We start from the raw sequence: 11258 nt of genomic DNA, 5'->3' as shown, positions 1-11258 counted from the left end.
TGTGAAGCCGGGCTGTGCCCCCCAGGCTGCCCCAAGCTGTCCTGCAGAGCAGGGTCCTGCAGCCCAGGGGCTGTGCCGGGGCAGCAGCTCTGCCACCTGCCAGGGGCAGCCTCAGCCGGGCTGGGGAGCTCCCTCAGGGCTGGGCAGGGGCTGTGGGGGGAAAGAGCAAAGCCTGGCAGGGCAGGGCAGGTTTCTTCCCTGATCAGCTGAGAGTTTCCTGGGGCAGGGCTGCTCACAGAACCAGAGCAGCCCAGCACATTTTCCAGGGGATACTTCAAGGGGAAGGTCCAAGGAGGGATTTCTCTCAAGCTCTCCAGCCACATGCCTGGTGGTTTGAGTTCCAGAGGGACCTCTGAGGAGCTGCACAGGGCTGAGAACACCTTCCTGGCACTGGTGGTGTGTGGGAGGTGGCCCAGCTGGCTCAGGGGGAGGCTGCCCTGAGTGCCCAGTGGGCTCTGCCCTGGCCTCTCCCAGCTGGCCCCTCCCTGTGCATTCCTTGTTTCTCAGCTTGCCCAGTGCAGAGGGGCAGAGCTGCTGTGCCAGCCCAGGAGATGCTGTTGGGTTGGTGAGATGAGCCACGGGTGTCCTTGGCTACAAGGAGGGTGCTGAGCCCTTGGGACAGGCTGAGACACTGAGGGGTGTGGGATGGATCCCTCTGCTCCCAGCAGTGTCTGGGGGCTTTTCAGACCAAACTGGGAGTGTGATCAATCTCCATCTAAGGAAGGAGTAAACCCAGGGCAGTTGGGAACAAGAGAGAGGGACAGACCAGCTCCCCTCACTCTGCACTAAGCCCCAGACAATCCTCCTGCCTGGCAGGATCTGCTCTGTTCTGCCTGAGCGCATCAGAAGTGCTGAGGGGTTCTGACATCCAGGAACACTCCTGAAGAGAGATGATGGATTTCAAGAAAAAAACCCCAACAAAACAGGTGGGGAAGTGTAGCAGGGAGGGCCTATTGGGAAATGGCATTGATTTTTCTGAGGAAGTTCTTTGCTAACATATCACTGATATTTCCTCCTTGAACAGTGCCCCACATCAAGAGGCAGCAAATGTCCAACAGCAGCTCCATGGCCCAGTTCCTCCTGCTGGCATTTTCAGACAGGCGGGAGCTGCAGCTGCTGCACTTCTGGCTCTTCCTGGGCATCTCCCTGGCTGCCCTCCTGGGCAACGGCCTCATCCTCAGCCCCACAGCCTGCGACCAGCACCTGCACACCCCCAGGGACTTCTTCCTGCTGCACCTCTCCCTCACAGACCTGGGCTGCATCTGCACCACTGTGCCCAAAGCCATGCACAACTCCCTCTGGGGCACCACAGCCATCACCTACACAGGATGTGCTGCACAACTCTTTTTCTTTTTTTTCCTCATGTCCACAGAGTTTTCCCTCCTGACCATCATGTGCTACGACCGCTACGTTGCCATCTGCAAACCCCTGCACTACGGGACCCTCCTGGGCAGCAGAGCTTGTGCCCACATGGCAGCAGCTGCCTGGGCCTCTGGGTTTCTCAATGCTCTGCTGCTCACAGCCAATACATTTTCTCTGTCCCTGTGCCAGGGCAATGCCCTGGGCCAGTTCTTCTGTGAGATCCCTCAAATCCTCAAGCTCTCCTGCTCAGGCAAATACCTGAGGGAAATTGGGCTTCTTGTTTTTAGTGCATTTCCTATTTTGGGAGGTTTCATTTTCATGGTTTTCTCCTATGTGCAGATCTTCAGAGCTGTGCGGAGGATTCCCTCAGAGCAGGGACGGCACAAAGCCTTTTCCACGTGCCTCCCTCACCTGGCCGTGGTCTCCCTGTTCCTCAGCACTGTCATGTTTTCCCACTTCAAGCCCCCCTCCATTTCCTCCCCATCTCTGTATGTGACCTTGTCAGTTCTGTACTCGGTGGTGCCTCCAGCACTGAACCCCCTCATCTACAGCCTGAGGAACCAGGAGCTCAGGGATGCTCTGAGGAAACTGGTAACTGGGTGTTTTCTGCAAACACGGACTACCTGCTTCCTGTGCAGTGACTTCCAGGGTACATCATGACAGGCCACCTCTTTTTTTATTTTTTTTTTTTTTTTTTTCCACTTTTTATGATGGTTTCAATTAACATCATTATTTCTCTCCTTAAATATCCACCCATCTTGCGTGACCCATAGACTTTGTATAAACGGGAAACCATTTCCTTTAAGCAAAATAAATGAACCTTCAGCAACTTCCTTATCTAAGATTCATCTTCAGCAGAGCAGGAGTGAATGGGAGGGACAAACACTTTTCTGGCTGCACCAGCTTGGGGCTGGTTCCTTTGTCTCGAGGGAATAGGAGGGGCAGGGCTAGTGCTGGCACAGAGGGGCTGCAGGGCTCTCAGGATACCCTGTATAGGGACCACAGGTTCCATGGACCTCTTTTTCCTTCTGCCCACCCATCTCTGTGCTGACTCCTCTGCCCCCAGGAGCTGCTGTGCCCTTCAGAGGGGCTGGGGCTGTGGGGGGAGTGCCCAGAGCTCTGCAGCTCCCTGGGGTGGTGTCACGCTGTTAACCTTGGTTGGATTTGAAATACCCACCAAAAACTGCTACATTGCCCCTCCCTCTGCAATTCCACAGAGAGATAAAAAAAAAGGTTGAGGATTCCTGAATAGAGATAAGGACTGGGAGGGTTGTGTGGGGTAGAACTTAAATTTATTGTTAACAGGCTAAAAGTCAAATTCATTGCTAACAGAAAAAGAGTTAAAGAGTAAAGGAATAAACCAGTTTTAAAACACAACACCTTTCCTCCACACCCCGTTCCCTCTATGTTCTCTCTCCTCCCCCCAGCAGTGATGGAGATGGAGAAGGGGGGAGTCACAGGCAGTTGTTACTTCTACCGCTGGTAAAATGAGTCCATCTCTTGGACAGCAGCTCTTCTCAAACTGCTGTCCTATGGGTCACTTCTCCAGGGGGGTGCAGGGGGTCTCTGTACCTTGATGGTCCTCTATGCACTGCAAGGGGACAAGTTGCTTCACCATAGTCTTCCCCACAGCTTAGAGGGGGATCATGGGGGTCACTGCCCCACCAGGGCCACAAGTCCCACCCGGGACAATTTGCTTCAACGTGGGCTTCTCTCTCCACAGGTCACAGGTCACAGGTGTCCAGCTGGACTCTGCTCCATCTCAGGCCTCCCACAGGGGCGATATCTTCCTCCATGTAACCACCAGTTTCAGCATGGGCTCCTCCATAAGCTGCAGAGGGGGGTCTCTTCACCTCAGTGGTCTTCCACCAGCTGCAGGGGCTTCAGTTCTCAGTCCTTTCCCCTGCTCCTGCTGCACTGACCTCGGAGTCTACATTTTTATCCTATGTTCTCCTCTGCTCTCCTCTGGGCTGGAATTTCTCTGTGACCTTCTCTTCCTGTGTTCTTAAATATGTTATCACAGGAGCACATTTTCATTGGCTCAGCTTTGGCCAGAAGCAGGAAATTCCCACCTGGAGCTGGCTATCATTGCCTCTTTCTTTCAACACAGAACCTTCTAGCACTTTCTAACTGAAATCACCTTATAGCCCCCCCACTACTAAAACCCATGACAGGTGGGCACTGCTGTGGGGCCAGCCCAGACTGGGCTGGGCTGGAAAGGTGGTAGGGGAGCTGGGAGGGCCTGGAGGGAGCTGTGCTGGGCTGGAATCTTGCTGGGAGAGGAGAATATCAGTGTGCATTTCCCAGGGTGTGACTGGGTTGTGTAAGGGCTCCTTTCAGGAGGGTTGTGGGGCAGAGCCAGGGCTCCTGGAGGGAAGTTGAGACAGGCAGGTGAAGGGCAGAGGAGGCCACTCTGTGCCCTTGGTGTTCTTGCCAGACTGGGAAGGTGGGGGGGGGTGCATTCCCCACCCATCCTTGGGCCTGATCCCAGAAGCTCCTGATAAGCCTTGACCTCTTCCCTGTACTTCCAGAGGGCAGATTATGGCCAGTTCAGAAGGCTGGTCCAGAGCATACCCTGGGAAAAAACCCTTGAAAACAAGGGGGTACAGGAGGGATGGACGTGCTTCAAGGAGGAAGTCTCCAGTGCACAGGAACAGGCTGTACCAGGGTGCCAAAAGGTAAGCCAGAAGGGTTGACGACCAGCTTGGTTGAACAGGGAGATTCTGAAGGAAATCAGGGATAAAAAGAGAGCTTACAGACTATGGAAAATAGGCCTGGCTACTCAGGATGAGTTTAGGAGTATGACTAGGTCATGCAGAAAGAAAATTAGAGAGCCAAAAGCGCAATTTGAAGTCAATTTGCCAACTTCTGTTAAGGATCACAAAAAGTGCTTCTATAAATACATTAATAACAAAAGGAGGGGCAAGGAAAACCTCCATTCCTTGTTGGACTTGGGGGGAACAGGGTTAACAGGGGTGAGGAGAAGGCTGAGGTACTTAACACCTACTTTGCCTCAGTATTCACAAGTAGGACAGGTGGTCCTTGGGACAACTGGCCTCTGGAACTGGTAAACAGGGACAGGAAACCAAATACCCCCCTGTATTCCAGGAGGAAATAGTCAGTGACTTACTGAGCCACCTGGATCCACATAAGTCCATGGGACCAGATGGGATCCATCCTAGGGTGATGAGGGAACTGGCAGAAGAGCTCGCCAAGCTGCTCTCCATCATTTCCCAACAGTCCTGGCTCACTGCGGGGGTCCCAGACTATTGGAAGTTGGTGAATGTCACATCGATCTACAAAAAGGGCCAGAAGGAGGACCCGGGAAACTCCAGGCCTGTCAGCCTGACCTGGGTGCCTGGCAAGGTTATGGAGCAGATCATCCTGAGTGCAATCACACAGCACCTACAGGATGGACAAGGGATCAGAGCCAGCCAGCACGGGGTTTAGGAAGGGTTGTTCATGTCTGACCAACCTGATCTCCTTTTATGATCAGGTGACCCGCCTGGTGGATGAGGGGCAGGCTGTGGATGTGTCTGCCTCGACTCCAGCAAAGCCTTTGACACCATCTCCCATAATATACTCCTGGAAAAGCTGCAGCCCATGGCTTGGACAGGGCACTCTGTGCTGGGTTAAGAACTGGCTGGAGGGCCGGGCCCAGAGAGTGCTGGTGAACGGGGCTGCATCCAGTTGGGATCCAGTCACCAGTGGTGTCCCCAGGGATCAGTGCTGGGCCCAGTCCTGTTTAACATCTTTATGGATGATTTAGATGAGGGGATTGAGTCCATCATCAGCAAATTTGCTGATGACACCAAGTTGGGAGGGAGTGTCAACCTACCAGAAGGCAGGAGGGCTCTGCAGAGGGATCTGGATAGACTGGAGAGTTGGGCTGACTCCAATGGGATGAAGTTCAACAAGGCCAAGTGCCGGGTCCTGCACTTTGGCCACAACAACCCCTGCAGCGCTACAGGCTGGGCACAGAGTGGCTGGAGAGCAGCCAGGTGGAAAGGGACCTGGGGGTGCTGATTGACAGGAAGCTGAACATGAGCCAGCAGTGTGCCCAGGTGGCCAAGAAGGCCAATGGCATCCTGGCCTGCATCAAGAACAGTGTGGCCAGCAGGAGCAGGGCAGTGATCCTTCCCCTGTACTCAGTGCTGGTGAGGCCGCACCTTGAGTATTGTGTTCAGTTCTGGGCCCCTCAGTTCAGGAAGGATATTGAGGTGCTGGAGCAGGTCCAGAGAAGAGCAACCAGGCTGGTGAAGGGACTTGAGCACAAGTCCTATGAGGAGAGGCTGAGGGAGCTGGGGTTGTTTAGTCTAGAGAAGAGAAGGCTTAGAGGTGACCTCATCACTCTCTTCAACTACCTGAAGGGAAGTTATAGCCAGGTGGGGGTTGGTCTCTTCTCCCAGGCAACCAACAACAGGACAAGGGGACATGGGCTCAAGCTCTGCCAGGGGAAGTTTAGGTTAGATGTTAGGAAGAAATTCTTTACAGAGAGGGTGATCAGGCATTGGAACGGCCTGCCCAGAGAGGTGGTGGATTCACCATCCCTGGAAGTTTTTAAAAAGAGATTGGACACGGCCCTTAGTGCCATGATATAGTAATTAGAGTTGGATCAGGGGTTGGACTTGATGATCTTGGAGGTCTTTTCCAACCCAATCTATTCTATGATTCTATGATTCTATAAAACATACAAATTCATAACAATTATGCATTTAACAATTACAGCACTGTGGTTTCCCTTTTTGTGATTGTCTAATTCATAACTCTAGCAAAGTTCTTGTTAGGTTTATTGTAACTTATTTTATTCAAATTAATTTGATGATCAAATTATATCTTTACTCTTTATCACCTATTACACAGGCATAAAATACATCTGTAAATTACATTATTTTTCAAAGAAATATAGGAGATCATTATTGCAAAATGATTAGGATGACCTTGCCAACGAGCTCAGGAAGAGCTGTGGTATCCTGAAAGTCTCTGCAGGACGTGAAGTGAACAGGATTAATATGTGCTGAGTGTGAAGGAGGTGGTTTTGTATCTTGCTGTGATGGTTTTGATCTAGGCCTTCCTGGTAACCAGTTTGTAACCGAGGAAGTGGCCAAGTACCCAGTATTCCATACGATTTTTACGTAAACCAGAGTATAAATAAGTTGGAGATTAAAGACCGCTCTCTCTTCTCTTCCAACGAGGGTCGGGAACTGTAAGTCCTTGTGTTGGTCTCGCTTATCTAAAACTGAGGCCTGCAACGACTGCTGGCCTGCCATGTGGGGGGTTCGGAGAATACTGGCTGTGTCTACCAATCTTGCTTTTCTAAGGGAAGTGGTGAAATCTGTTTGTTAATTACTAGTATAGTTCTTGAATTTGATCAAGTATACCTGTTCGGTGTCCCTTTTTTCCCCTTTCCCTATCCCTTCGGGGAGCAAATCCCCTTTTACTGTGTATATAGCATCTTAACTGTATATAACTTTAATTTACTTAAATATATATATATTTTATATAAACAACTTGACTTTGGGTTCTTGAATTTCTTTATAGTTTTTTTTTCTTTGCCCTAAAAGGAGAAGGGAAGGAGGAAGGGGACTGCTGTCGTGACTTTCGGGCATTTGGCAAGGAGCCAAGTCTAAACCATCACAGATTTTCTGGTGGCCCGTACGGGGAGATTGTTTTGGTTATCCCGGTTTGTTTTGGAACAGTTACTGGGAAAACTGCCAAGAAAGGCTTGTTTATATAAACAAACCTATTGTTTAAGAACAGAGAGAAAGAATAATATAACAATGACTATTCTAACTACTTGTTTCATTGTACTAGCTATATTTGTGCCTGTTTTGGGCTATCCTGTAGGGAAACGCCCAACTGGAGATGAATGGGAGGAGTATATCCCTTCCTTTGATTGGGATGAATGGAAAGAGTATCTCACTTTCCTTGATTGGAATGAATGGAAAGAGTATTTCACTTCCCTCAATTTTGACATCAAAGGCCTGCTAAAGGAGATCCCTATCATTACAATTGGCTCCAATTTTTACTTAAATTGTTTAGTGACAATCCTGGTACTCGTGAAGGCGATGAAAGAGTTATTTAAAACTGGAAGAATGGTGTTGTGTTGCTTTTCGTCTTGTAGAAAAGGTCAGACCTCTAGAGAATTCGCTGGAACTTTGGGAAGAGTCTTGGAAAGGCCAGTTTCTGGATGGCAAGGAGCATGGGTAAATTTTGGCAAACTGGTAGGGCGTGTGGCACCTCCCATTGTTTGGGACTTCACGCCAGAACATGTGTCTAATCCTGACGAGATGACACGTTGTTTAGTTGAAGAATGTCTTTCATATGATGACCCAAACACGCAGCTCCTTGCTTTGTGCTGGGGTCTAGTGACAGCTTATGGAGCTGCCTTAGATCACTATCAAAAGCCTAAGACAGAGACAAAAAGTCAAACTATGTCACCTGAAACAAATGATGCCCCTATTGAATCCACAGACGTCAAGATCCAGACTCAACCTGAAGTCAACACCATCTCTATTGAGTCAACTGAGTGTAGAACACAAACTCAACCCAAAATTAACACCGTCTCTGTTAAACTGACTGAATGTGGAACACAGACTCAGACCGAAGTCAGTGCCGTCTCTGTTAAACTGACTGAATGTGGAACACAGACTCAGACCGAAGTCAGTGCCGTCTCTGTTAAACTGACTGAATGTGGAACACAGACTCAGACCGAAGTCAGTGCCGTCTCTGTTAAACTGATTAAATGTGGAACACAGACTCAGACCGAAGTCAGTGCTGTCTCTATTAAACTGACTGAGTGTGGAACACAAACTCAACCTGAAGTCAGCGCTGTCTCCGTTAATTCAACTGAACATGGAACACAGACCCAACCTGAAGTTAGCGCCATCTGTATTAAGTCAATTGAGTGTGGGACTCAGACTCAACTTGAAGTCACCATAGCTTCTACTAAATCTGTTGAAACTGGAGTCCAGACCATAGATCTCATGGACACTGGAACTCAAACTACGACATCTAATGTTAAGGCTACGACAGAGATGAAGACCCGGACTACCAACCCGAGAATCACTATCGCCCCCTAACTAAGAAGAAGATATAGATAAGGAATACTGCAGAAACTATAGACCTAGTTCCACGATTAAAGCGTATGGAAAGAGAAGAAGAAGAAGATGAAGAAGAAGAGGGAACAAAGGAACTTGCCAGCCCCATGAAACCTATCCCATCCAGTTATGTAATAGTGGACAAATGGACGGCTACAAAAGAAGAAGAAATAGCAGCGAGAGAAGGAGCGCGCCCAAAAGAATTAGGAGCGCGTCCAAAAGAAAAGGGAGTGCACCTAAAAGAAGAAGGGGCGACAACACAAATGACCAATAAACCACCAAAGACAAGGCTGACACCCAAATATTCTCTTCCTGACTTTCCAGCGGAAGATACAGAAGAACGGTTGAGACCTTCATCCCAAAGTCTGAAGGACTACTCGCTACCTCCACCTCGTGGGCTTAGACAATGGAGTAGAAGTCTATTCCCGCTACATGCTCAGTCTCTACCTCCACGTGAGAGAGGTAGAGAGAGAGAGAGAGCAATTCCACGTAGAAGCGTCAGAAGAAAAGTGAAAATAGTTCCACCTAGGGGAGACCCTTATTCTGGAGCAGCAGTTGTGCGAACAAATGAAGTACTGCGAACAATGACCCCAGCAGAACTCCGGGATCTACGACGAGATTACAGCCGCCGGCCTGGTGAACAAATTCTCACCTGACTAGTACGATGTTGGGATAATGAAACCAGAAACCACTTGTTAGAGAGTCATGAAGCACAGCAGCTAGGATCCCTCGCTCAAGACCGTAAAATAAAACAAGAAATCGCAAGAAAGACATACAATCTCAGTCTCTGGCTCCGAATCCTCCATACTGTGAGGGAAAAATATCCATTTAAGAAATACTTAATGAATTCTCCGAAAAAGTGGACTAGTGCAGAAGAAGGCGTCCAATACTTACGAGAATTAGCTATGCTAGAACTTATTTATTGCAATTCAGATTATTATGACTATTTAGAACCAGAAAAGATTTCATGTACAAAGCCAATGTGGAGGCAAGTGATTAGAAGTTCCCCTACATCATACCTCAATTGCTTAATATCAGTATATAATCCAAAAACGGATGAACCAACTGTGGACACACTGTATTCATGGATACGGACCATAACAGAAAATTTGGAAAAGTCCTCCGATGCCCGACACCGACCTATCCATACTAGAGAAGCAATGGAGAGGCCCTATGAATATTTCAGATATGAAGACGACTATAAGGATAAAGATAATAGAGTCTATATAGACTACAGAAACTTTAGAGACAGACCAATAAAATGGTTTCAACCACGATTTCGACCTCGATCTTGGTCCCGACCTCGTTCACGGTCTCCTTTCTTAGTACGCAGAAGGAGAGGAAACCCCAGACGGAGGTCACGTAATCAACTGTGGTCCTATCTACGAAGTAAAGGAGAAAACATGAAGAAGTGGGATAGTGAACCCACTTCCAAACTTGAAGCCAGAGTGAGAGAGTTACGACAAAAGGAAAACAACAAAAAGGTTGTCTACGTGGTTGATGCAGATGCTCTACAACCTCTGAAACAGAAAAAGATGGAGGTCCGCTTTGACAATAACAAGAAGGCTTCCAAGAAGGCAAAGTCAAAGTCGGACGATGAATACTCCGATCAAGACCAATAGAAGGGCCCTGCCTTCTGCCAGGAGAAGGATAGGGACCAAGAAGATAACAGGGTTTACTGGGCTGTGTGGGTTCGATGGCCTGGCACATCGGATCCTCAGAAATACCGGGCTTTAGTGGATACTGGTACCCAGTGTACTTTAATGCCATCAGAGCATAAGAGTATAGAGGCTGTTTCTATTTCTGGAGTGACCGGAGGGTCTCAAGAGTTGTCAGTGGTAGAGGCCGATATGAGCTTGACAGGAGACCAATGACAAAAGCATTCCATTGTGACGGGTCCAGAAGCCCCTTGCATTCTTGGTATGGACTACCTAAAAAGAGGATACTTCAAAGACCCGAAGGGGTACCGATGGGCTTTCGGTGTAGCCACGGTGATTGAAGAGAAGTCCAAGCAATTGTCTGCCCTATCTGGCCTCTCAGAAGATCCTTCCATTGTGGGACTACTCCAAGTCAAAGATCAGCAAGTACCTATAACCACTGCAACTGTACACAGGCGACAGTACAGGACAAACCGAGATGCTGTGATCCCCATTCACAAGATGATCAGGAAGTTAGAGAGTCAAGGGGTGGTCAGCAGAACACACTCACCCTTCAATAGCCCCATCTGGCCTGTACATAAATCCGATGGAGAATGGAGACTGACAGTGGACTATCGTGGCTTGAATGAAGTCACACCACCATTGAGTGCTGCTGTACCAGACATGTTGGAGCTCCAGTATGAGCTGGAGTCCAAGACAGCGAAGTGGTACGCCACTATTGATATTGCTAATGCATTTTTCTCCATTCCCTTGGCAGCAGAGTGCAGGCCACAGTTTGCTTTCACCTGGAGGGGTGTGCAGTACACCTGGAATCGACTGCCCCAGGGGTGGAAGCACAGTCCAACCATTTGTCATGGGCTGATTCAGGCCACCCTAGAGAAGGGTAAGGCCCCAAAGCACCTGCAGTACATCGATGACATCATTGTATGGGGGACACAACAGAAGAAGTTTTTGAAAAAGGGCAAAAAATCATCCAGATTCTCCTCGAGGCCGGTTTCGCCATCAAGAGAAATAAAGTCAAGGGACCTGCCAGAGAAATCCAATTCCTAGGGGTGAAATGGCAAGATGGACGTCGTCAGATTCCAACAGACGTCATCAATAAGATCGTAGCAATGGCTCCACCGACAAACAAAAAAGA

At 48.9% G+C, this 11258-nt stretch overlaps 1 protein-coding gene across 1 annotated transcript; it reads left to right on the top strand.

The window, feature by feature from the left end:
• The first annotated feature begins 1047 nt into the window (after positions 1-1047).
• LOC126647764 (olfactory receptor 14J1-like) lies at positions 1048-10084 on the top strand. Its single transcript, XM_050330293.1, has 2 exons — positions 1048-1953; positions 9992-10084. Exons 1-2 carry the CDS (start codon positions 1048-1050, stop codon positions 10082-10084), a joined length of 999 nt encoding a protein of 332 aa, XP_050186250.1.
• The last annotated feature ends 1174 nt before the right edge of the window (positions 10085-11258 follow it).

This window comes from Myiozetetes cayanensis, unplaced genomic scaffold (assembly GCF_022539395.1).
Source record: "Myiozetetes cayanensis isolate MyiCay16 unplaced genomic scaffold, myiCay2020 scf405, whole genome shotgun sequence".
Classification (NCBI taxonomy): Eukaryota; Metazoa; Chordata; class Aves; order Passeriformes; family Tyrannidae; genus Myiozetetes; species Myiozetetes cayanensis.
Note: the sequence above shows the minus strand (reverse complement) of the source record. Positions and strands in the feature narration are given on the sequence as shown.

Coding starts and splice junctions, on each gene's coding strand:
- LOC126647764 (XM_050330293.1), top strand. CDS start 1,048: ATGTCCAACAGCAGCTCCATGGCCCAGTTCCTCCTGCTGGCATTTTCA. Junction 1,954..9,991: donor GGGATGCTCTGAGGAAACTG/GTAACTGGGTGT, acceptor CCTCTGAAACAG/AAAAAGATGGAGGTCCGCTT.